Genomic DNA, 25,489 nt, shown 5'->3' on the forward strand with positions numbered 1-25,489 from the left:
GGGGAATTACCTAACAGTAATAATTATGCAAGAATTTTAAAAGTACGTGTTTTGCAGTTGACTCATCTTTTGTGGACGACTCGATAAAACCGCATGAAAAGGCAATCAGCATGTCAGCCGGCTACCTCATTAATGCTTCTTGTAATGCTCATGGTGCCCCTGTCAGATGCAATTGTGTCCGCCATGCAATCCTAGCCGCTCCGGACACTTTTGCATATGCAATCGTGTCCGGGACTATGCAAAAACCGGTGGACATGTACATGTACATGTATGTGCGCGCGTAAGCGAGCGTGCATGCACTGAACCTAAGTATAATATGCAGCATGAATACGGTGTTTTATGATTGCAGGAATACCCAACGGCCGATCATTTCCCATGTCATTCATGACATGCACTTAGCTTGAAAAAAAAATGGCGAACGTGTTCCGTCGACCAAGGGCGTTTAATTTACTGCAAGGACGGTTTTGCACAGGGGCGGACACAACTGCATATGCAAATGTGTCTGGGCGGATACAATTGCGGACATTATTGCATATGCAATAATGTTCTCCGGATAATATTGCATAGAGGACATAATTGCATGCGACTACCCCCTCCAATAAAAAGTCAAACAACAAGTCACACAGGTAGCCTCAGTGGTTTCTGCCCCTGCCTTTCACCTACTCTGTGGAACCATGGAGGTACACGGACCGTACCGCCGGTGAGCTTGTGTATTAGAATTTCCAATCACTGCGTGACTATTTGGGTTTTACCCAAAAATGTTCACCCATGTCCACTTAAATGATAGGCCTCATAGTTTTCCAAAAAAGTTTGCGTGATGGATCGCCTATGCTTTGACGACTGTGTACACAGCTCGCCCCTATTCTTAGCCTATATACTCTTGAGAATTAACATTAATAAATAAACAAGAAACCGACCAGAGCAAAGCAAACGAGACACAAATCACTTGTTGACACAAAATAAAGTTTTAATTGTGCACTTGATTTATTTACAGGTAAAATGTTATTACAAATTTACACAATTACCTCAGTATTGCTTTATCCGTTTTATAAAATCGGGCGAACACTGAGATGTGAGTGCCCTGTCAATCGATCAATCATTTTAATTCTAAGCACAAACATCGGCATTGGAGGTTGGACTTGTGGGCAGGCCTAAAGATTAATATTTTGCATCAATGGTTGAAATATTTTCCAAAAAATTTAGTTGTCCATATTTTTAAACTATTTATTCATAGCCTCCGTCTTTATGATCATGCGAATAAATTATACTTTTGGACACTTCAGAAGTTTCATTCAGACAAGAGTGACGAAAAATTATGAAATCGAACGAGTGGAACTGACAGCAAGTATAGCTTTGAATGGCCCCCATAACCCCCCCAAAATGGAAATATAAACTGAACTTTTTATATGTAAAATAAAGGTGAAGGGCCAACAAAATGAACACTTTCTCCAATGGTTGAAATTGACATTAATTCAAAAGTAGAGCCACTTAAATTCCGACAAAGACTTTGTTTTAAATTGAAAAGACTGGAATTGAAAGTCTTAATCAGAATACTGTTTTGGTGTCAAAGTTGTTGTCGTTTTTCTTCTTCATTTTTACTGTTTTGAAGTTTATACGGTTACAAATAATTGTGTTTGGTGACCCGGTGGCTGACTGGTTGACTTGACCACATCACACGTCTTGCTCTCGTATGGCCTTGGCGCTCCGTAGGAGTTCTGCCGTACGGCGCTGCATCTCGGCACTGCGGTCTAGAGCTGTCTCGGTCCTCTGCTTCAACCACTCCACATGGGGCAGGGAACAACTTTTCGGACCTGTAGAAATAGGGAGACGAAAAAAACAAAAATGCAAGTTATTTTCCGAGACGCAAATGAGTTTACAGCACTATTCGGAAACGAGCGGTGCACAAAATAAAGAGAAACCTGAGCAAAATGTCACGAGGACGAAATAAAGAATGATCTTTATTGCAATTTACGGCAATTAGCCTATAAACTAATAATTATCCAATGCAAAGCTTAGCAGCAGCCGAAAGTCTAATGGTAGCCAAACTTTGACGAGGCTGGTGGTTGACACTGGCATACCAATTTGTTGTAATTGTTGTGTAGAACAGGGCTATTTATTTTCTGGATAGAGGGCATATTTTTTTCTCATAAATCGATTAACACATCATAGCTTTTCACTATTGGACATTATTAAAACGCCAAAAGGCCAGTACAGGTGCCGTCACACTTTTGTAAATAATGTTGATTTCTAAATGGCGTATTAATTAACTGACTGATGTGTTTATTCCATGAAAGAGGCAACCTGCTGCCTATAACTTGCTAAACTTCAAACGCTGGTTAAAAATAGCTCGATGACTGTTGCTCCAATCAAAATCCCTGGAATTTCTCAGGGGTGTAGTTTCTGGCCAACTAGATGTATTGTTGTTGAACTGTCATACGAAATAGAAGTACACTTTCTTGTGTCACACGCCCTTTGAAATTAATGTCAAGATGGGGATCAGTGTAAGATTTTGACGGGTGGAATACTCAGGAAGTGCCCTGAAATGACTCAGAACACCGTTGCCTTTATCTCGTACAACAAGCTACAGATGTAATTCAATGGACTCTTGAAATAACAAGGGAGGATTAAAGGAACACGTTGCCTTGGATCGGTCGAGTTGGTCTTTGAAAAGCGTTTGTAACCGTTTTTTATAAAATGCATATGGGTAGAAAGATGTTGTAAAAGTAGAATACAATGATCCACACAAACATGCCTCGAAATTACGTGGTTTTCCTTTTACCTCGTCGACTAACACGTCGGCCATTTATGGGGGTCAAAATTTTGACTCCCATAAATGGCCGACCATGTTAGTTCGCACAGTAGAGGGAAAACCACGCAATTTCGAGGCAAACTTGTGTGGATCATTGTATTCTACTTTTAAAAAACATCTTTCCAACCATATGCATTTTATAAAAAACGGTTACAAACGCTTTTGTTTTGACCAACTCGTCCGATCCAAGGCAACGTGTTCCTTTAAATGGGTTGTGTGACTCAAACTTTACCTTGATTCTAGACTGACAGTGACATATTATTATTTTATTTTGTTTGCGTAAAAAAAGTATAAAATCACCTGACTTTGTTTTCGACTATCACGGTATTGCAGATAAAGGGATGGGCTGTATAGGCCCTATTCTTTCAATTCAATAAAAATCACCAGACTTTATTTTTGAATATACACAGTATCAATATTGCAGAAAAAAGGGACGGGCTGTGGGCCCAATTATTGAATTCGTTGTGTAAAGTAGCCTACAAGTGCCAATTATCTTGTTCACAAATATTTTCGTTTATTTTGGTATTCAGTTCACCATCAACAAACCACACGTATAAAGTTCGTTCTGCCTCATAGGTTGTACATTATTTATTACAATCATTTTCCGAAAGTTTGTCTGATAAATCCTTTCCAAATATGAAAAGCTAAACTCTGTGTTCCCTTAAAACTTTAAAGTCTATAAAAGGGTTAGGCCTAAACTTAAACTTTTACAAACATGAAGCACGGTGCGGTCCAGATGTCTTTCATCTGTTATGAAACGCGTTTTGTAGCGTGTTTTGTGTTTATTTAGGAATTTTAAAAACCTCTCTTCCTCTTTAACACATTCCATCTTAAAAGGTAATCCGGAATAGCCACGATTGCTGATACAGAATATTAATCGACACCGAAACAACCAAATAAGTTTCATGTAACAGCCAAACAAACCAAACACTCCACCGATAAAAAAAGAAAATTCCATGTGGACACAAAAACTCGTTGCTCCCCTCTCAAATGGGGGAAATCAATAACACGGAAATTGTAAAAATTTCAGTGATCGTAAAAAGTGCCATGAAAATTGATGGGTCTGCAACACTTCTATAGCTTACATTATTTTCAAACAAACAACTTCAAAGGACTTTGATTTTGTACTTTGAAATGGTTTTTTTTTTACTTACAATTTTGTATTAAATTTTAGGGCAGGACAATAAGCATAATATTATTATAATCACAAACTGATGTGCTATAATTTATATATATGAAGTAAGCATCGAAGAATTAACTTTATGATGTGTTTGTGCCATCAACATAGTGCTACTCTGTGTAAACAAACTTGTGAACCACTTGGCTTTGGAAGTGGCCCTGCATTCCATTATAAGTCAATATATTTTGGCTTTTACATACATTCCTTATGGGCCAAGGTCTTCTCAGAATGTTTGAGTGTATGTTATTATAAGAAATGTAAATTTGAATGACAATGGGTGTTTTCTGTGTAAATTTACACACACAAATAATATGCCAGCTTGCCGGAAGAGGCGCTTTGGCATGAAATTCCTTCGGCATCCAGATGCGTATTTTTATTGTGACACAACATGACAGTTGTATTAAAGTAGCCACACACAAAAACGAAAAAAAAAAAAAGATCACGACACTCAAAACACTTTATTTATACTTACGATATCTCGATCGCCTAGACTTTAATTCATCGGCGAGCCATGACTTATTCGGTGACCGTAAAATAACGTCTTCTTCCCCATCACCATTGGCAAGACGTCTCGGTCTGTGCACCATTGCCGAGGACATCGAGTAGCGTCTCCGCCTCGTCGTGGTAGGTGTTTCCCCGTCAAGATCTTCTTGATGGTCCCATGAGTCATCCCTCTCGAAGGGTGGAGAAGTTTGGATCCCTTCGTCGGCTGAAAGAGCATCCTCCTGGTCAGATTTAAGATGGTGACAAGGGGATGGTGATGTTGAAGATGATAACGACTGAAGAGTAGTTGCTGGGATAGATTTTGTTGAGTTGGATCCCTCCTCATTGCACTTGGGTAATGGCATTTCACAGCAGTTCTGCTGAGATGTTGAAACCGACTTGGTTCCCAAACTGTCACTTTCGGTATCCTCACTTTCGTGTAGATTTAAAGGTGGAGTATCCTCTTCATGATCAGTCTTAATGACAACACTTCCCGTGTTCTCACAATGCTCTGGTAATTCACTTATAGTATCCAGTATATCCTGTTCAAAGCTTGGTCCTTGACAATCCATGATGGGATGCTGATGACGGAAGTCGGTTCCTCTCTCAGCAGTCGAGGAATGATTTTCAGGAGAAAACGTTGAAGGATTTCGGACGGTATTCATCGTAATCTTTTAATTCCGCCAGTCACCGCATACACTCAGAGTATTGTCCTTAGAAAAGAAATTCCGGAGTGTTTGTAACTGGTCTTTTTACATGTAGATGAATCAGACAAGTTTTAGATCCCGTTCGGCTATACACCACAGAAATATGTTATGATACCTGCATGCTGTGAAGCCTTGCTATGAATCATAGGCCTAGATTAAAGTTCTCCTGCGATTATGGTTTGTTTATGTCCTTTCACTTCGACGTCACACTGCCCGGAGGTGCATTTTTCAAACTCAACACAAACACCACCCATTGTTACGCCACAATGACTTACCTTGTATTGTGCGTTGCATTGTGACTGTGCTCAGTCAAGCGAGAATTAGTAAAACTACCTGGGGAGACCGCCCAGTCATCTGTGACTCACGGTTCTATTGTTGGTGGGTAAACGGAGACTTCTGCGAAGGCTTTCAGTCAAATATTTTTTAGCACATATCCATTTTTTCATACCATATTAGTCTATTTCTTTCCACCATTGTCAATTGAGCTGTTCTTGTTACTCGTACACGAAGTCTATAGGTCAAAGTCAAAGTGTGGTAGGATCCCATTGCACTTTGTAACCACTGTAGTAAACATTATGTAAATAACATTTAAAAGAAAATAGTTGAATCTGGGAAAACATTGCACTCACAATTGTATAGCAGAACTGTTTATATGCTACCTCCAAAAATAGTTCTAAAAATCATATACTTTTCTGTATAAGGCCAAAAATCTTAGGCTTATGCCTATAATATAAACATATTATGGCAATCTTTTTCAGCTAATGCGAAATGTCTAAACGGCAGAATGTAGTATTCGGTGGGACGAGTCGTTGCGAGTTTGCATCATAATAAATGAGACAAAATTAAGTCATATAGAAAGGTGATTTTTGGAAGGAAGACCGATTGGTCTTGCCATTTTACTTTTTTGTGAGAACCATCTGGTGCAGTCTTGTGCATGCTTTATTATTATATCCACAACAATTGGAGAATACAACTTTCACCACTTCCCCCAACGAACCTTGCATACTGACTGAGAACTCGCGTTCAGTAGAATCGAGTGATTAAATAGAAAAATCATACGATCAAAGTTTATCATGACACATGAACAAGTATTGTGCCAAACAGGCGCGACTGTTTGAAGAGTCGGACAGTCTTGAAGACTCAGTCAGAATTTTGTGCCTAAACACTGAGTTGACATCAATGTCATGCGATTATAACTCGGATTCTAATAATATTTACGCCTGTAGTTTATGGTTTATCTGGCATCTGAGGCAGGTGTACAATAATGGAGGATACAAACAAATTTGATACATGACTGAGAATATTCTTTAAAACAGCTGGTTTTCAGTCTCAATTTTTGCAGCCCGAATGAGACTAGGCCCTACGGAGGGGTACATTTTCTCCTATAAAATATTAAAGAAGGTCGAACCATGGTCGAACGAAAACCATAAAGTGGACAAAATCTAAGAAGAACTCAAGGTACGTTAAAAACATTCTTTAACATTAAGAGTGGTTATTAGTCAGAAAATCATCGCTCATCATTCATTCTATTGCTACAAATTTTGATAGTATTTTGTTTATATTGAAGAAACCAGATGAGGTGGTACTGATTCAAAGCATACAGCGCGAAATAGCGCCCTCTTCTGTTTAAAGTTGATTTGTATCCAAGATGGCAGCGTCCATAGATGGCTCGATGAGGTCGGGAGGATCTAGTTTTTCGTTAAAATTCACTATTTTGGGCCAAGTTATTGTATTGTTATTCACATTGCTGGCAAATGCAATACTAGTGATTCTAGATAGTAGATTTAATTTGATACAAAATGCTTTATATTCAATGAGAACGTTCTCAATAGTTTACGGAATTTTCCAGTGTGTTTTGTACGGAATAGTTTTTCGGGAGAAATTTGATTCAGATTTGGTTGGTTATCGGGTAAGTGTCACTGTCATGCGCCCAGTCTGATTTTTAATGGAAGATTTTTTGAGATTATTTTAAAATATTATTTTGTATAATTGTTATTATTAATAATACCTTGCTTGAGTCTTTTGTTTGTTTAAAAATTAAATATTTTATTTCAATTTATTTCAAGCTAGTCCAACTTCCAGGTTCCAGGAATGAATGGGTTTTCAAATGCAGACCTATTTTGTGGCTGGTGTGATACGGCTCTCTTCTTTTTGTTTGAGATTGAGGCACTAGCCACTATAAAACCACAGAGAGATTGTTCATCCTAGCATGGAGAAACTGTGGATAAGGTGTCTTCACCATCCAGGAAGGAAATGACTAATTAATAATGACCCTTTGTCTTCAGTCTTTGCTTTCCTCCAGATGAGATATCCCCCTGTGTCTGTTAAATTGTAGCCTGCCTCATTCACCTATTAATGACTTTCTTTTGTTAAAGACTAAGACTGTCTACCAGGCCCTTCCCTTTTCCCTTGTTGTTACCCTCCTCTTTGTTCATCCCCTGCTTTCTCTGAGTACTGCTCCTATCTTCTATTTCCACTTGACTGCTTTTGTTACACCAGTATGCCTGTTTCTGTTGAACATGTTCTCACAACCATTGGGAAAGACTTTGTGGGGTCGAAATACAGGCAACTAATCATTTTTTTTGTGCATTTATACCATAGGTTCTTTTGGTTGATAATTAGTTTGCAATAACTAATACTATTTTTCAAATTGATATTTATAATGGCGACTGTTCCACCCCAAATTGACAATCGCCCCATATATAGTTGGGACTGGTCCCAACAGAACTTAACTGTTAGTGTTACGGTTGGGAAGCCAACTTGAGTTTTGGCACTAATTTAATGGGGCACTAATTTAGTTTAGTAGTTAGTTCTAGTTGCAGTAACATGTTCCTCCATCCTCTTGACAGTCGCAACCACCTGGAGGATGGAGGGTTACTAAGTTATCGCAACTAAGTTATCTTTCCATTTGGCCATTTCTACACTGCAAATATTTTGAACAAGAAGTGTTCAATTACTCACAGGTCCTTGATACCACCTGTTTTGCAGATTGAAGAAAAAATGTGTTTTAATTTTAAATTAGTTATTTTTAAAAAGGGTATACACAGCATTGATTAGAAGTGTGAAATATATAAGTGTTCACAGATTTACATACAACTTTAGCATGGTGTAATGGTTGTTCATGGCAGAAAATTTCTCTTTTGCTTGAATGCTAAAGTTTGGTCTGATTCAAAATTTCTTCTTCTCATATTCAGACTAGCAACAGGGTGACGGTGATTGGCAAGATTTCTCGAGTCATAAAATGCGCTCTTCTGTTTAGTCTCAGTTGCATCATTATTCATATTGTTCTTATTCTCTTTGGAGCTGCAGTGCAGGAGTAAGTTAACAAACAGTCAGTTAAATTAGAAGAGTTATCATTATTATCATCATCAGGGCCCAATTTCATAGAGCTGCTTAAAGCAGAAAATAGTGTGCTGAGCAAAAATGGGCAGTATACCAGCCACATTTTGTACATGAGACGTGGTAGTTTGGCTGGTAACCTTGCTCTTGTAAACTTAAATTTGTTTTGCTTAGCTGCTTTTTGTGCTTAAGCAGCTCTATGAAAATGGTCCCAGGTTGTGGGATGTTAGACTGTGGGTAAACCTAGTTGTTAACATTTCTGCAGTTACCACAGCTAAGATTGGTTTCATGCTCAAGAGCAAACATTTTCTTTTTTAGTGTTTTTGTCTTTGTTGAATTTCTTTTTACAGGGTCGTTCTCCACAAGCCTACCTGCTTATTTAAACGGCCTCCTCACTCACTACATTTTACTGTATTATTTCTCTGTATCATTACCATTGGTCATGTTAGCCCACCTTGTTGAGCTGTAAATGGCTCTCTTTTAACATCGGTCTCATCACAGTGAGTTGCCATGAATGGTGACTGTGATGAGACCGTATTAAAAGAGAGCCATTTACAGCTCAACAAGGTGGGCTAAGGTCATGTATACTCTTGTACTATTTTCTGTGTCCAATGATTCTATCTTTTGTTAATGTGAGTACAGAAATAAATGTTACATTGAATTAATTTGGATATTTTGCGAAGCCAGAACCGCATTACTGTCTGATACTGTTACTGTACTTGTTTGCATATTACTATTCACTAAGAAGAAACAAATTTGTGTATTAAAATTGTTATTTTACCATTATTAGTCAGGCCTACTGATTTCCTAATTAACTTGTAATTATTTTGTACGTGGTCGTCATGTTCAGATAATTAATAATGCGGGTGTGGCAGGAGATTCTGTTCCATGAAGATTCTATGTCTACCCCCCCCCCATGGCAACTTTATACAACCTACTTCTGATAGCGCCCTCTTTGGAATCATCCTCCTTCAGCCCACGTTAATTTCCTATATGGGGGACAGAATCTCTGGGGATCAGACTTCCCTGCCACACTGGTAGTAATCATATACATAAAAATTACTCCTCCTAAAGAAATAAATAAAATTTAGATATTTTGATGAAGGGTTAAAATGACTTATTTAATTCATGCGACATTTGTGTTTATTGTATTTGCTAGAGCTGTGGAGGAGACGTCAAACTTGGCCATTTTACTGTCTACATTGAGCACCCTTCCATGTCTTTGCCTGCTGGGTGGAAATGGAGAGGCATGGAATCGCTTTGTCATCCAGAGAAGGTACATGTAACTGTAATTCAAACCCTCCTATTCTTGGTTACTGCCAAACCAACTACATGTACATGTATTTGAAACCATTCAACTTGTGGAGTTATGTATGGTGACACTACTGTGCACAGAACTAAACTGTTGTACATATGTGTGTTATGCAGGTGTTTTTGCCCAATCGAAATCAACAGTAAACCAAACAATCATGTCTGTGGTGCAATTTATTTATTTGCTTGTTTTATTAACCTAACTAAGTTTATTTATTTATTTATCTACAGTAGGTAGATTTAGAAAAGAAATACATTTTTCGACGTAGGAATGTAGGAATAAAATGCAGCGTCCGAATTGTTGCAGTAGATGGTATTTACCTTTCAAAGAGTAGGAGGGTTAATGTGTGTTTAAAGCGCTTGGACAGATTTGCATGTGCTATAAAATGGGTCTTATAATTCCAATAAGCACTTTGGTGATGTGATTCTGGTGCTTCACCAGTGCCTTTCCCCAAACCTTGTCTTGGGCATCAATTTTGGAGCAGTGTGCATTCTGTATGGCTATTTTTTACATCAAACGAAGCCTGGAGACATAGCCTAAGCCACGGTTCGGAAAAAGCTGTTCTTTGACCAATGGTGATGTATTCAGTCCAATGCCATTTTCTCTGCTCTGCAGAATTGTTCCCAAATATCTTACACTTGATATTCATCATTTCAATTTCTCACCAGACCCTTTGTTGGCCTTGAAACCTGCGTCCAGTATGTAGCTTTTTGTAGCCTGGTTGGTGCTTGGATGGGAGCATTCACGATACCACTTGACTGGGACAGAGACTGGCAGGTCAGTACTATCTTAATACAGGTTCAAAAGGGTGTCCTTAGATTTAACAATGACATTCATCTATCATAAAGGATAGCTTGATGCTTGTTTCAAGTGAAAAAGCAATGTTGCAATGATGTGAATTGGGGCTTTCAAAATAGTCAAGCTCAAGTTTGCCAACTCCATTTGGGTTGTGAAATAAGTAAAGTTTCTGGCAGTGGCTGCCAAGTGCGCCGCAGTAAACCTTTGGTCTCATAATTCATAATCTTCAAAACCTGTATTAAAAGTGTTTCTCTTTCTTAAAAGTCCCTTAATCATCTCATTGGTGGATACAAGCGCAATATCAGATTTAAATATTTAATTATTACTGTATTAAAAAGTTGAGTTTGATGACTTTGTAAAGAAATTTGTGTCTGATGAGATTTCTCTAAATTTGTATTTTTTGTTTTTCAGGTTTGGCCAATACCTTGTGCCATTGGTGCTTTACTGGGCCATACTATTGGATTGTTAGCAGGTTGCCTACATCTTCTCTCACTCATGTCCAAACAAAACTTAAAGAGCAAGAACAAAAACTTCTGAGCTTGGATACCAGATGCCACTGAGAGTCGTGGCCGAGTGGCCTAGTTCATCGGACCCAAGCGCTGGTGTTGTCAGCAGCAGAGTGTGAGTTTGAATTCCGGTCTTGACACTGGTGCCATTAAGCAAGGCACTTAACCATAATTGCTTGGGAAGGCAGTGCATTCTGCTGTGTAAGCCAGGCTCTTAGTGGATGATACCTATGCCTACTGTAATACTGTGAAGGGGGTAACCCTGTTTCAGACCTAGGAGTGGGAGAAATGTGCCCCTGGTGACAGTTGATCTGGGGCGGCAGCCTAGATCATGTGTACCTTTACCTTGAAGTGGCCATCTGCCTTGATGTTAGGCGATTTCTTATAAAAAAAATTGTATTTTGTTGTCTACGAGGTGGCTATTAAATTAACATCATATTTCCATGGAATGTTGGCGTCAAGAGAGAAAGTATTAGTTAAGATAATGAAATTATGTTTCCAGATTGGATGTATTTCACAATAATGGAATTACATGTATGTACATAAAACATGGGCATGATGTACAGAAGATAAATTAAGTAAGATAATTTGTAAAAATATTGGTACTGACGTGCACGTGCATGTTTATGTATTTGTTTTCTCATTATGCTAGTGTCTGTTAGAAATGTATCTTGAAACTCGAATACATTTATGTAAATTAAAATAAAATACTTGGAAAGTTGAAGAATGATGAAGAGTTTTGAAATGGGGTTTTATTTTTGTGTATTGAGTATCTTTTTTAGCCTATCATCCTGATTGGCCTTGAGCTGATTAGTTGCTTTAAAAAATAAAAAATAAGCCACGAAAATAAGCTTTTGAGCTGACCATAGTGTTTGCCTGGAGTTATTGTAGTTTTCCCTGTACCATCTTAGATGTATTCATCACAGCGGAGTTTACGTAAATGTTTTGTTTCGCAGAGCCATCTTAACTGTTTTGCTAAGCGGAGCCTTTGTAACTTAGCGGAGCCATTGTAACTGTTGTGGTTGATTACTCTAAATTTTGTTTGGGCAAATTTCACTTGGTCTGCAAGTTAATCTGATACATCATTGAGAAACAATGAATTTTTGTTTTGTTGGGGGTTGAACAATGAAATTTTTTTTAAAACATAGTTTGAACCACTGACCTCTCGTTTAATCTGTCGGTGCTATTGGCGTTCTCATATTTTTTCAAACTGTCTATGTTCGGCGGTGCCAGTCCAAACCCATACAACCTGTAACTTTCAGGAGAATGAATAAAGTCCCTCCCCTCCCCTGAAACTAAAATGTGTGGCATCTTGTAGCATTTTTTTCAAATGCTTAATGAAACTTCATGCATTGAAATCAAAAGAAACAAAACAAGTTCTTTCTTTGAAAATGCATTTTATTACAATTGTTCTTCACACACGCACATTTCCTTAATTTTCTAGTAGAATATATTTATGTTAATTGTACAAATATCCTATTTAGATGGTACTCGTATAAAGAAAGAATTTTAAAGTAAACATACACACTAACAAAAGAAAATACAAATAAAGAACAGTACAACATTCACATTATCTTGTTTGCAGAAAAGAAATTGTGCAAGTTATAGGTAAAATATGATTAAGCCATCTCGGTTTAGCTCCCTTTACACTATTAGTACAATATTGACACAGTCTCCAGGCAGAAAACAGGAGCTGCCATGCCAGCCTTGATTTGTTTAAATACAGTATCTTAACTATTGGCTTTGGATGGTGTTTTGACAATAGATACATGTTTAATTCCCAATAGATGCCCATCTTTTTAGACAAACATTGGTTTTGGGATTCCGGCTGCGCCAAACACTCACTTTTCTCGCAGTCAAATGGTTCACTGACCAATCATGCAAGTAAATAAAAACTCCCAAGTGCTGCTAGTGTTATTTATTGCACATTTGTGCGCTCAAAGAATGACTGATTTGCCTCCGGTGTTATAACTGGCGTTAGGCCAGCGGACCACCATTTAGAGAGAACGCTGTACACAGTGATTAATCATCTATTTGTGTAAGGCAAAGGCTAATCTCACATTAAGCATAATAAAGCTGCTTAACTATTTGTAATACCAATGTAAACATATTGTTCAACAAATTCATCAAAGTTTGGTCCAATCATGGAGGAAGGAAATCTCAATCAGCACCATATTATGACATATTATGCCCTTATCCAACGCACAGAAAACAATCAAGTTATAAACCAGAGGGGAAAATAATGTATGATAGTAGGCATGAAATTTTATCTTTGGGGGGTACGGCAATTTTCCAAGGGCACTTTCATTGTTAAGTCTATGGGAAAATTTTGAAAATGCACCAAGGCCAATACCAGGGCAAAAGTAACTCCAACCATATATGTTACCCTTCTGTATTGAATTAAGTGACCCTCATGTATTATTATTTTTATTTTTTAATAAATGACTGTTCTGTTTGATTGCAATCTTACAAAGCTATGAATTGGCTTAGCATATTTGGACTGGTAACAATGAAATGGCTTTGGGTACTTTTTGTAACATAAAACATAATGTCCACAGATTTACATTAAACTTACACCGTTTGAAGATAATGATAGTAGAAAGCATACCTTAAAATATTGGTTGCTGAGGTGCTGTAGTTTTTGAGAAATGAGTAAAACAATGTCATGAAAATACGTTTTTATATGCAAAAATATTTTCGTCTCATGATCACTGAGACGAAAATTATTTTAATGACATTGTTTTACTAATTTCTCAAACACTACAGCACCTCAGCAAGTAGTATTTTCAGGGAAGCTTTCTACTATCATTATCCTCAAACTGTGTAAGTTTAGTGTAATTCTGTGGACATTGTGTTTTTTTTCCCTACAAAAAACACACAGACCCTTTAACAATGTCATGGGTATAGGAAGGTTTCTGGGTACATGACCTTTATGGTTTATGATAAACATTTACATATATATGGCAAAATCGTAAAAGATAAAGGAAGACCAAAAATATCAAACAGCTGCTAAGAAAATAAGTTTACTTATAAACAGAATGAATTTACTCATGGATATTAGCTATCAAAAGAACATAACCTGAGCCCAATGTCATGGAGATGCTTATTGCTTAAGCGGAAAATATTGCTGAAATATTTTGGTACCATGCGCAACGGTAAATGTGATATGGCATTTGGCTGGCCACCTCATTCTGGTATTAAGCATAATGTTGTTGATCTTAAGCTACTTTTGGTCTTTTTGTGCTTTAAGCAGCTCCATAAAACCGGGCTCCTTAATGAGAGATCTCAAACTGTAACTTTCAGGGCCTCCACGTTATAGCAATTTTATGGATAATTTCCACAAAACAAACTTTTATTGGAAGAAAATTCTTTAATAGTAATGTACTCACAAAGCTTGAAACCTCTGCCAAAATGCTGTTTATTAAATTTTGCAGAAAAATAATGTATTTGGTTGATAGACGTATCTTACTTTTGTTTATCCCAGTCGACTAAAAAACTACCGTAGTATGTTTTAAATTATTTTCCAGACTATAATCGTGATGAATCCTTTATAACAAAACCTATTCAAACCCAAAAGAAATACCTAAAATGAAAAGTTTTATTACATAACCTACCATTTAACTTTAGAAGCAAACTGATGGATTTGTGTAAAGTTTTCCCCAAAATGAGGAATTTACAACAAAACCAAACTTACTTAAGTACATGTACATGCACAAGGTACACAACCAAATAGTAGTAGTCAACAACCAATGCTCTTGTTAGTGATTTTAAAAATAATGAAATCCGGAAGTGTTAAGTTTACAATCCACGCCAAATCAACACAATTATAAATCATTGAGAACAAAAAAACAAATTTAAAAACAGACAATACGGTTGAGATCAAGATATGATCGTATGAATTCCAACAATCTTTAGTGTTTTAAAGTTATTAATATAAACAATTTAATATGAATTCAGAAAATGTAATACTGTGCATAGTTCATAATTGTTTAGTAATTTAAAGTTCATAGCACATCGTTCAAACTTAAGCACTTCCCTAGTATTTTTAGCTAAAGTACACAGACACCATTGGTAGTTGTCAAGGACCGTTCTACCACATTTTGTGTAACCCAACCTGAAATAACAAACATGTTTAAGTTTTAAGCTCAATCAATCACTGGAGTTTCAAGGGAAACAGTTGGGGAAAAAAAACACACAACATGTTTACATTGTTTTCAAACTTTTGAGTTTTTGACTCACAACTGAAAATTCATTGTTTTACTCGTTTCTCAAAAGCCAAGAAAAACATTTCAAGGGATTTTTCCCCCATGACCATCTTGATCCCATGTAAGTTATGTGCAATTCTGTTCATATTTTCAACATTAATTTTCAATTATACCAATGTTGTGCACACTATAGTACCAAAAAGAAAGAAGCTGCAATATTTCAGGGAGAACATCGAAGGGTAGACGTTTCTTACAATCATTAGTGGATGTAATTAAGAGGCAAGAAAAAATAAATAGAAACAAATACTCTACAATAAATAAATAAATTGAAAACCTACTTTCTGTATAATGGTTAACCTAAAAGAGACTACTACTATTTCAAATAAAGGTGGGATAAACACAATGGTAATTGAAAATTGCAAAAATAGCATGTATTCAGGAGCCACAGTAATGTACCACCTTTCTACACAAAAAGGAAATGTTGTTCCATGAAGGACAAAAAAAGATAATTGATTTATCAAAAAAGCTAAGGCAATTTGTTTTCTTATATTCAAACAACTTTTTTGTTTTCATAAAATGTTCTTGACTGTCCAAGTGACAGAATGAATTTGACCCCATATTTAAATACTGACTCCACGATTATCCCGGTTATGTAAGAGAAAAAAAGCAAGTCTGATTTAATATAAAAGAAAAACCTCATCCAGCACAACACAAAACCTCACACTCATATTCAACAACAAAAACCAACTCTATAAGAATGTAATCTGTAAGAATTCCAGACAAAGTTCCAGAATTCCACGAAAGTGCACTTGTCGTTGGTATTCTTTTAGTAAACTTAGAACCTGGGCCCAATTTCATAAAGCCTCTAAGCACAAAAACCTGCTAAGCACATGAAAATCTGGCTTAGCAAAAACAGGTTACCAGCCAACATTCCATAAAGTTGACATTGTTGCAACTGGTGCCCCACTTATTTTGTGCTTAGCAGAGATATTCGTCAAGCACTATTTTCTGCTTAACAGCTTTATGAAATTGGGCCCAGATGTGATGTTCACGATGACAGTCTTTGAAAGCGCTATTGGTCAGTGGTGTCGGGATCCCTCAAGCGTCGTCTCAATTCCTCACCTTCAGGTACAAGTGGCTCAACATCTGTCTCCATCTCACCAGCCAACCCTTCTACAACCTCTTCAACTTCTTCTTGTACCTTTCCTTTTTCTTCTACCTTTTCCTGTACATCTTCCGCATCTTTCTCCAAGGTCTCCTCTTCGGTGGTTGCCACTTCGTTGGAAGCCGACTGCTTGCACAGGACCTCCCAGCTACCATCTGAAGATTGTGGCTCAGCATCCGTCTCAATCTCACCAGCCATCCCATCGACAACCTCTTCAGCTTCTTCTTTATTTGCATTCTCATCTTTTTCTTTAGCCTCTTCTTGTACCTTTTCGACAACTTCTACTTCCTTTTCTTTAACTTCGACCTTCTCCTGTACATCTTCCAAGATTGCCACTTCGTTTGGAGTTGGCTGCTTATCCACGACCTCCCAGCCACTACCTGAGGATCCCGCTCCTTGGCTTGGTTTGATCGTTTCAACGATGATGGATGAGCCTACGTCACCAACGCTACTGATTCCTGAACTATGAGACTCTCGATCATCCTCACAGTTCCCAACAGTTTTCACATTTGATGGACGGCCCCGGAATAAAACTGAAATCAAAACAAAATAAACCGAGATTTAAACATTTTTAAATGACAAGTTGTCTTCAGAGTTGCTGTGGAGACAAACAGTGATTTAAAGAAGTAGTTGAGGATGGCTGTTGGACATACATGCAGCGGGATGCTTTTAACGAGGTGACATGCTGAATGGAATGTTCCAACTTAAGAAATATTTACCCTCGCTACGTGTCTCCAAGAGTTACATTGTTTGGACGGCGACAAATCAAAGCTGTGAAAATCAAGGCAGTAGAAAGAAAGCGGAGCAATTTATACGTGATGAATAGACTGCTGATGTAGGTGACAGTATAGTAAGAAAACATTGAGATGTGAAAGCAATCATTTGAGCCATGCAAGAACTCAAGCCATGCAAGATTCAGGAAATTACATCTTTCTCTTTTTAGAATGAGTGAATTTTGTACATCTTCTTGGGTGGATTGTAAAGCTACATTATTGTTCTCTACTATTTGAAGCACATTTGTGTGTGTGGCTGCGCGCATCAGATGGGTAAGAGCCTGTTAAACTTCAGAATTCAAAAGCAGATACTTTACGACTTTGTTGGGACTAAAACAGAAATGCCAGAGTACATTGCTTAGCCAGAGAGGTGTCCCACTCATATCTCTGTCCTTTTCTTTGACTGTTGTGAATGATATTATCCCAAGTTGGAACTCCTTGAGTGTTGTGATTATTAGAGTAAGGACTCACCAGCTCGCTCAGACTCCAAGTTCTTCTTGATCCTCCTCCTTCGTTCCTCGTACCCCATGGAGTAAACATCGTCCATCCTAACCACCAACTCCTCCTCCTGACTTGAGAATGACTTGATACACTGCTGCCACGACAAGACAGTGATGAGCGAGAGGAAGACAAAGAACATGGTGATAAAGACCAGGGCGGTGGTCAGTGGCCAATGGTACATCAAGAACCTGGAGAGAGGAAATGATGAGGGAGTGAAATGTCGTTATGAGGTTACGTGAATAAGTGATTAGTCACATTGTTTACTTGCAAAGTAATTACGTAGGGTATCAGAATACTTCTTATAGTTGTTGAGGCATTGCATGGTGGGGTATCAATGTTCGGTTTCACCTTTTGCTTAATGGATCGAGAGGACTTTTCCTTATCAACTTCTTGCTGGCATGCTAGCTTCAGTAACGTCAATGAGAGGATTCGTCTTATTATCTCCTTAGAGAATAAGTAAACCCATTCTTTGCAGAAAATACATGTATCATGGAAATAGCAGCCACAACTCAGAATTTTGAAACTTTGCACAGAGAAAATATTTCAAAACCAGACACATTTCGTCACAATATATTGGTTATAAATTAAGTGCACCTATGCACTGTGCAAATTTTTTTAAAAGCTGAGAAGTCTGCCCTATAGCTGCTGATGATATTGAACTTCTATTTTTATAAACATTTTACCTGAGACCAGAGAAGTAAGCTTGAATCTTTAGCACTGAAGAGTAAACCTGCAGTTGCCTGGCTTGAAGCTCCACATAAACCCCCGTCGTTGGTTTATACTGTCAGATAAAAATAATACTTAGAGGTAAATTGATGACGAATGAATGGAGCCACCAATCTTTGCCACGTGGTGAATAGGATGGGCTAATGAGCTATCTTTTTTTGAACTCTAACCGGGGGCGCACTACTCAAATGCGTCATGAGCTGAAGGATTCTGATGGATATGGGACAGCTCCAGGCAAAATATAACGACATTTTTGGTTTACCTTTCCGAATTAATGAATCTTACAATACTTTTTAAGAATATTGAGATTAATCTTGTCTACTCACAGGATTGTCGACAAAACTCTCGATCAAACTGACGCGGAGCAGTTGTTTCTCTTCACTGTATCCAGACAACATGAAAGGAGACAATATCAACGTCTCAATCATTTTCAGCAGGCCGGATCTGTAGCGCAACATGGCCTGGGGATAAATGAATAATTCAGTATACATCATCAAAAGTGAACACAAGCTTGGTTAAATAAATTTTGTCCTACCTTCCACATAACATTTTAATAACCATGTTCCTGTTGTAGCATTCTTGAATTTTTCTCTCAGTCCCAAAAAATGTACATAAAAAACAGCCCCTTGAATTTAATTCAATACAAAAAGATAGTATGGCTCTGTTTTGTTTAAGTACAAGTCAGTATTGAGGATTGTCATTTCACAGCAGGGGCTATTTTGAAAGAGCTGCTTCAGTAGAAATATTGTTTCAAATTTTCCTGCTTAGCAGAAACGAGCATGATACCAGTCTCAAATTGTACATGTGCAGTGTAGTAAATCTGGTAAAATGAAAGGTTGTGGTGCTTGGCTACTTCTGTGCTTAACCAGCTCTATGAAATTTGGCCCATGGGCCCAACAAAGATAGAGGCAGCAAAGGTTACAGATACTTTCATGCATCCATCTGACTATGTCTTTCACCTTAACACTACATGATAATGTACGTGCACTACATGCACTACGAATACACCATACAGTTAAACCTAACTTACTGGACGTGATGAAGTTGCCATGACCTCGCCACCCAATGATAACATGTCCGCTTTAACCATGAACATACCTGGAATAAAACAACAAAGGGATAACATGAACGTACATAAATTGATTATAAGTTGATTATAAGAAGGGAATGGTCAACCGAATCTGGTTGCACCATGATAGCATTTAACTTGAAGGTATATCTTGGCAGTGGAAATGTTAACTTAATTCCATCCTCTAACTTCAGTTCATCCAATTTTGTCCAAGAACTTTGTCCAATTAATACTGTCGGGTATAATGATGTCCTTGATCACAAGTTACCAGTTTACATTTGAATTCCTCAGACTATTATACAGTTGCCATGTCACATGGTTCAGGGCAAGCTTTTGCTTAGCAAACAGCTATACATGCACCATTTAACTATTTTTTCATTTCACTTCCAAATTTCCAAAATATACTTTTTTGAAGAATCATAAAATGCGACGTCTCACAACTCATCGTACTCACCGAGGTTTTCATTGACCGGAGACTGAGGCATTTCCAACTCAAGCAGAACCTGGTATCTCTGACCACGCATCAACAACTGCAGCAATTTAAAAATGGATAATGGCTAAGATCAGGGGAAGAAATGCATCTAAAGGAGTGTTGTGCTACCTTGGCCCGATTTCATAGAGCTGCTTAAGCACAAAAAGTAGCCAAGCACAACAGAAGTATCCTTACTAGACAAGGTTACCAGCAAAATTATTGTGTAACATGTACAATTTGTGACTGGTATCGTGCTCATTTTGGCTTAGCGTAACAAATTGTTGAGCAATATTTTCTACTTCTAAACGCAGCTCTTTCAAACTGGGCTCTGTTGTCCATCACAAAAAACTTGTACTCAAAAGATTGCTTTATAACATTAAAAACATAACCATTCAGAGGTCCATTCTTCATAAAACTAATCCACACCAAGTAATTGTGTTCCTGAGAAGGTTAAGTGCAAACATCCAATTTTTAATGAAACAAAGTCTCCATTTTATCAACAGACCAAAATTGTTGTACTATTGTCTCCTAAAGAGAAGCATTTCAACCGCTTGAATCAGCCAGAACACATCAACTACTCATTTTCAAAGCCAACAAAAGAGATTTACATATATGAATGTATCACAGAGAAAGGTTTCTCTATGCTTGTAACGTTGTACCTGCAAGTTGAGAAGTATTGTCGACAACAAACTTTCAATAAGAAGCTTTAATACACATGTATGACTTGACTGTCATTGTATAATGGGTATAGCATCAGTAAAGTGTAGACATGACCCCTATGACATGTATTTTGATGAACCCTGACCAGGCTAGTATTAGCTAAAGTGATATCACAATCCATTAACTATTTTGTGCATTGCAATTGTAAAGTGCAGATGGAAGGGCAATTGAAAAACAACAATGTGTAGGCTGCAAATAATAATGTAAATAATACTAGTTGAAACACGGCTTATAATGTAAAGCACCTAATCCATGTAGCTAATGGCGCTTTACAACATTCCAGTTCATTGGGCAAACTTTTAGAGGGGTTCAATTTATTTCAAACGATTCAATTGTTTTTAACTGTGAAGGCAATAGACGTTCCCCTTCTGATTTCAATTCTGGTCTTTTACACAAAATTCCAGTAATTATTTTAAAATAAAAAGTCTTGCCCCCCCCCCCCAAAAAAAAATCAAAAATTTGAGCTGTGACAATTGGTAATGGAGTTAAAAACTGCACACTTTCATTAAGTGCTTCAAAAACTTACGCTCGTCCCTCCTTCCAAGTTCTTCACCAGGGTTGTATTTACACTGGGGAACGGACAGTTCAGTTGGGTGCCATACTCCACACATGAACTGTATAAAAACAAAACCATAATTATACAAAATTAAATAAATATGAAGAACTTGATTTCGACCACTGAGACAGTGGGATGACCAACAAACATTTTTGAATGTTTGGGCTTGCATTTAGTATTTTTATTTAATGTACGGGTCCACAGACTTTGAACTTTGCCCCTTGGCTATTTTATTCAGAACTTTTCAAAAGGCACCATGGAAAAAGCACAGTGCACCACTTTAATTGCTGTTGTGCTAGAGCTAAACCTGAGGCGTGGTAACACTGTTCTCTTGAAAGACTTAAATCCAGTTTATATTTCATTTCTTTAACTTCTTTAACAAGAAGTTGTTTGGGGATGTTTTTTAGTGGGAGGGGGTATTATCTAAACCTGCTCAAATTACAAGTATGTTTTGGCTGGCTACCCAATCTCCCCAAATGAGCGGAACAACAGGAAAACAACCTATTTAAACAACATGCTCAACAAATACTGAGCAAACATGGTCACAAGAAAAGTCCTTGACATGTCTGGGTAATATATTAAGAATATTCATCTGTTGAGCAAAATTGGTTTGTCCAGGCATATTTTTGGTTCCTGAAAACAAAACCGGAGAAAACTTACATTACAAGGGCAGACCTACATGGTGTAGGCTGTAATTGACTTTTCAGGCCTTATTAATTAATAACAATGACTGTTACTGATTTTTCTGAGGGGAAAATTTCGGAAAACAGACTTTTAAAGTAGACAGAATTTCATGCCGTTTGTAATACTACAAAGAAAACTTTAAGGTTAAACGCCATTGGTGCTTTAAAATTCATTACTTATACCATGCTTATACCACCGGTCTTTAAACAGAGATGAGTGTCTAGTAGGTATAAACCCTAAAATTGTGCTAAGCGTGAAACTCTTCAAAGAATCAGTGTCTAGTGTACCCTGGAATTCTGTGAATTGTGTGGCAGCATTTTATATTAAACAAAAGCTAAGGACGAATGTCTGTACACAAAGAATGGTGTCTAGGTATAGACCTAAATACAATACCCTGAAACTTTGTGTATTATGTAACAGCATTAACTTAAACAAAAGCTAAGGACAACTTCACAAAGACTTGTGTCCAGGTCGACATATGTACCCTGGGCAGCGCTGAAGGACTGCACACAAAGACTTCACCTTGCATTCACAATACTGTCTGGCCTGTCAAAGGTGGATATTGATCAAAGCCAACAATGCACATGTCTGGGTATTCAATCATGGCTGCAGGTTTGGTGAGGCACTCAAGAAAAGAAAATTGTTTACAAACCCATGTACAACTCAAAACACAACCCATGTCTAGTAGATGATAATTTTGATTCCCATTCATATACCTTTTTGGTAAAAAAACATAAACAGTAAACAACTCCTTATAAGGGAATGCTATGCGCGTCGCGCGTATCCCGTGATGTGGCACAACTGTTTCAGCCATTGCTCTCGACCAATAGGAATCAAGGAACTGTCTTATAAGCACAGGTGCAAGCTCGCGTGTCACGCCCATGTTTCAACATTTTTTAATGGTCATAAACAAAGGTTTATACACACCCACGAGACGCGCTCTTCACCAATAGGAATAGCGCAACTGTCAGAGAAGTATATGTATGAATTCCTATTTTTCAAGAGGAATTTAGAAGAGTAGCCTATAGATCTATTAAAACCTGCATAAATCATTGAATCCCGGTCATCCAATTCTTACAGACATAAAATTTCATCATTGAGAGTGTACTTTTGCAAAGAGTACTTCCACTGAAAAATATTAGTCTATTGGAAACTTTTGAAGGAGTACCAAGGCAAATAGAGGCCTACATGGGCAATGGATACCATACGCCTCTCTTAATATTTATGCATGAGGTACGTCACAATGCTAACTCAAGACGAGGCGATGGGCGTAGCCACTGCAAGTGATTGGGGAAGTGCGCCCATAGCCTCATTTTGGGTAAGAATTATGGCATCATGCATAAGTATTAAGAGAGGCGTATGGCATCTGTGACCTCTGTCTAAAATCCTGACCAGTTCTTAATGAACTTTTTTTGCAATTTTCAGAGCAGACAAATGAATTGAAGCTCATGTTTGTTTTATTTTTTGCTACCCTCAATAAAATCAACCATCTCTTTGCATTTGGAAACTGTATCAACTTGATGTGTAGTAATCAAAGACATAGTACAAAGCTCCAAGAATTCCTGAACGATTAATGCTGGTATACAGCGACACTTCAGGAATTGTTTATTTTGTGACACAAATAGGCCTACTCAGCAAATGGAAAAACCATAAATCATGGTTCGAAAAAATCACACAAAATTATTGGAAAAATAGATAAATCTTCAATTACTGCTTTTTCTAAAAACTGCTAAAATGTGAAAATTTGTAGTGTTCTTCTCATCCAGTGACAGGTTTGAGCTACGAGCCCTGTTGTCTTATATTCTTGCTTTAACCAACTGTCTTGGTAAATGTAAATTAACACTTTAAAAATATTCAAATGTAAAAATAAATATTACGTTGACAAAATTAATGGTTATAACGAGTGAATCCTTTAAGTACGCAAGTACATCCAAGCATGTTTTTGTTTTATTTTTTGTTTGAAGGGGGTTGGGGGAGGGTTTCCAAAAATATTATTACATAAATTCACAATGTTTGATGCTAAATAATGACAGCTGCATGGTAGCATGGTAGCTGCAATAACCCTATTCCTAGCTCTTTTCTTAATAAAGCTAGCCGTTTCATACTTCCTGTGAATGCGATACGAATGTTGACGTCACAAATTCACAATGAATAATTCGCAGCAGTTGGGTTGTGCTCAACTCTCCTGCAAATATCACAGCAAAACAGAGTTCGCATCACATTCGCAGGAAGTATGAACTGGTTATGGTCACACCCCCTTGACTCAACAGGACAATCAAAGACACACTTACTTTGCATGCACTAATTATTTTAGTTCATAATCACAAACATGTTTTTCAAGAACACAAGAAACGAGCTAATTGCGATAACGTAACCCTCCTCCCGACGGCCGCCGGGCAGCCGTCGGGAGGAGGGTTACATTATTGCGGCCGTCGGGAGGAGGGTTACGTTATCGCAACTAGAAATGAGCGTGTCAATTTGGTTGTCTTGAAATTTGCTTTTTATTAAGGAATGACAAAAATAATTCACATTGATTGCAACCCACTGTTTCAAGATGGGTCCATGTCATGCACGGGTTATCATAACACTGACCTGTGCGATGTCGTGAAAATTAGCAAATATTATGTGCGCAGATGTAGGCCGTATTGTCATAAAATTAAACACGAACATGTGCGCATACATGCAATTAATTTATTTAAATACATTGCCAAATAAATATGTATGCGCACATTATTTGCGAAAGTCGACATTGCGTAATAGTACCAGACTACAGCCTAAAAGTCTGCGCACATTTTGACCATTTTGCCAAAAATGTCCCTTCCACGGCCACACCATACAAACCTGAACTGCAAAAAGACAGGGCTGATGTGTGCAACTGTAGGCATGTAAGCATAGTAGAAACTTCCATACAGGAAAAGTGAAATCCACAGCTGTAGTGTGCCAAGCATGAGAAAACCCATCACTTTCAATGTTGTGCCTTTCAACCAAGAAACCCAGCGGTCTTTTCCCGTCGCAACAGACTCCATCACTGCGTTTGCTTTCCTACGGAGAATTCCCGACATGATGCTGATTTTTGTGTGGTGAAACTGCTGTACTACTGTAGTCAGAAGATGTACATTTAAGTCCCTAGAAAGTGGCAGGCTGTCAGAGGGAGGGAGGCAAAACCCCAAGACGATGTTTCAACTCTACTCTTATCATTGGATGACACGAATCGAATGAGTGCCCTATCCTCCTCTTCTCGATTTGATCATCATCATCGATCCGACAAAAAAAAGAAACTATTGATAAACAACATAAGAGGGCGACCTCTTGCGATTTATCTGTTACTACAATGTGCGTGCGCGCCCGAGCGTGACGTTTCAAGGTATGGCTGGCAAAACAGGACAAAATGTTTGCAGAGTTTCATTTTTGTTTGCAGGGTTTTTATTTCTGGCCATCGAATCACAAAAGATGGTGGTTTTTTTCCGTTCTTCCTGTGGTGTTT

The 25,489-nt window shown here is 37.8% G+C and overlaps 3 protein-coding genes across 3 annotated transcripts; 1 reads left to right on the forward strand and 2 right to left on the reverse strand.

Moving 5' to 3' along the window:
• Window positions 1–942: 942 nt before the first annotated feature.
• Window positions 943–5,338, reverse strand: LOC139936362 (uncharacterized). Its single transcript, XM_071931206.1, has 2 exons — window positions 4,462–5,338; window positions 943–1,811 (listed from the first exon to the last, which is right to left on the reverse strand). The coding sequence occupies exons 1-2, from the start codon at window positions 5,135–5,137 to the stop codon at window positions 1,672–1,674; spliced, it is 816 nt and encodes a 271-aa protein (XP_071787307.1). The 5' UTR covers window positions 5,138–5,338; the 3' UTR covers window positions 943–1,671.
• A 1,489-nt stretch (window positions 5,339–6,827) lies between these two features.
• LOC139939902 (phosphatidylinositol-glycan biosynthesis class F protein-like) lies at window positions 6,828–12,236 on the forward strand. The gene is made up of 5 exons (XM_071936068.1): window positions 6,828–7,088; window positions 8,374–8,495; window positions 9,678–9,794; window positions 10,499–10,607; window positions 11,040–12,236. The coding sequence occupies exons 1-5, from the start codon at window positions 6,828–6,830 to the stop codon at window positions 11,163–11,165; spliced, it is 735 nt and encodes a 244-aa protein (XP_071792169.1). The 3' UTR covers window positions 11,166–12,236.
• Window positions 12,237–15,934: 3,698 nt separating this feature from the next.
• Window positions 15,935–25,277, reverse strand: LOC139936452 (uncharacterized). The gene is made up of 8 exons (XM_071931304.1): window positions 24,847–25,277; window positions 21,292–21,379; window positions 20,028–20,103; window positions 19,535–19,602; window positions 18,831–18,965; window positions 18,462–18,559; window positions 17,749–17,966; window positions 15,935–17,037 (listed from the first exon to the last, which is right to left on the reverse strand). The coding sequence occupies exons 1-8, from the start codon at window positions 25,065–25,067 to the stop codon at window positions 16,412–16,414; spliced, it is 1,530 nt and encodes a 509-aa protein (XP_071787405.1). The 5' UTR covers window positions 25,068–25,277; the 3' UTR covers window positions 15,935–16,411.
• Between the last annotated feature and the right edge of the window lie 212 nt (window positions 25,278–25,489).

This window comes from Asterias amurensis, chromosome 1, assembly GCF_032118995.1.
Source record: "Asterias amurensis chromosome 1, ASM3211899v1".
In the NCBI taxonomy this organism is placed as follows: Eukaryota; Metazoa; Echinodermata; class Asteroidea; order Forcipulatida; family Asteriidae; genus Asterias; species Asterias amurensis.

Bases quoted from the DNA above. Each gene is read 5' to 3' on its own strand.
- LOC139936362 (XM_071931206.1), bottom strand. From the start codon at position 5,137: ATGAATACCGTCCGAAATCCTTCAACGTTTTCTCCTGAAAATCATTCC. The intron at 1,812-4,461 runs GTAAGTATAAAT...CTATTTCTACAG, and splicing joins GTCTAGGCGATCGAGATATC to GTCCGAAAAGTTGTTCCCTG.
- LOC139939902 (XM_071936068.1), top strand. From the start codon at position 6,828: ATGGCAGCGTCCATAGATGGCTCGATGAGGTCGGGAGGATCTAGTTTT. The intron at 7,089-8,373 runs GTAAGTGTCACT...TCTCATATTCAG, and splicing joins CAGATTTGGTTGGTTATCGG to ACTAGCAACAGGGTGACGGT. The intron at 8,496-9,677 runs GTAAGTTAACAA...TGTATTTGCTAG, and splicing joins TTTGGAGCTGCAGTGCAGGA to AGCTGTGGAGGAGACGTCAA.
- LOC139936452 (XM_071931304.1), bottom strand. From the start codon at position 25,067: ATGTCGGGAATTCTCCGTAGGAAAGCAAACGCAGTGATGGAGTCTGTT. The intron at 19,603-20,027 runs GTGAGTACGATG...GTTTTATTCCAG, and splicing joins TCCGGTCAATGAAAACCTCG to GTATGTTCATGGTTAAAGCG. The intron at 17,038-17,748 runs GTGAGTCCTTAC...TTTTGATTTCAG, and splicing joins CTTGGAGTCTGAGCGAGCTG to TTTTATTCCGGGGCCGTCCA.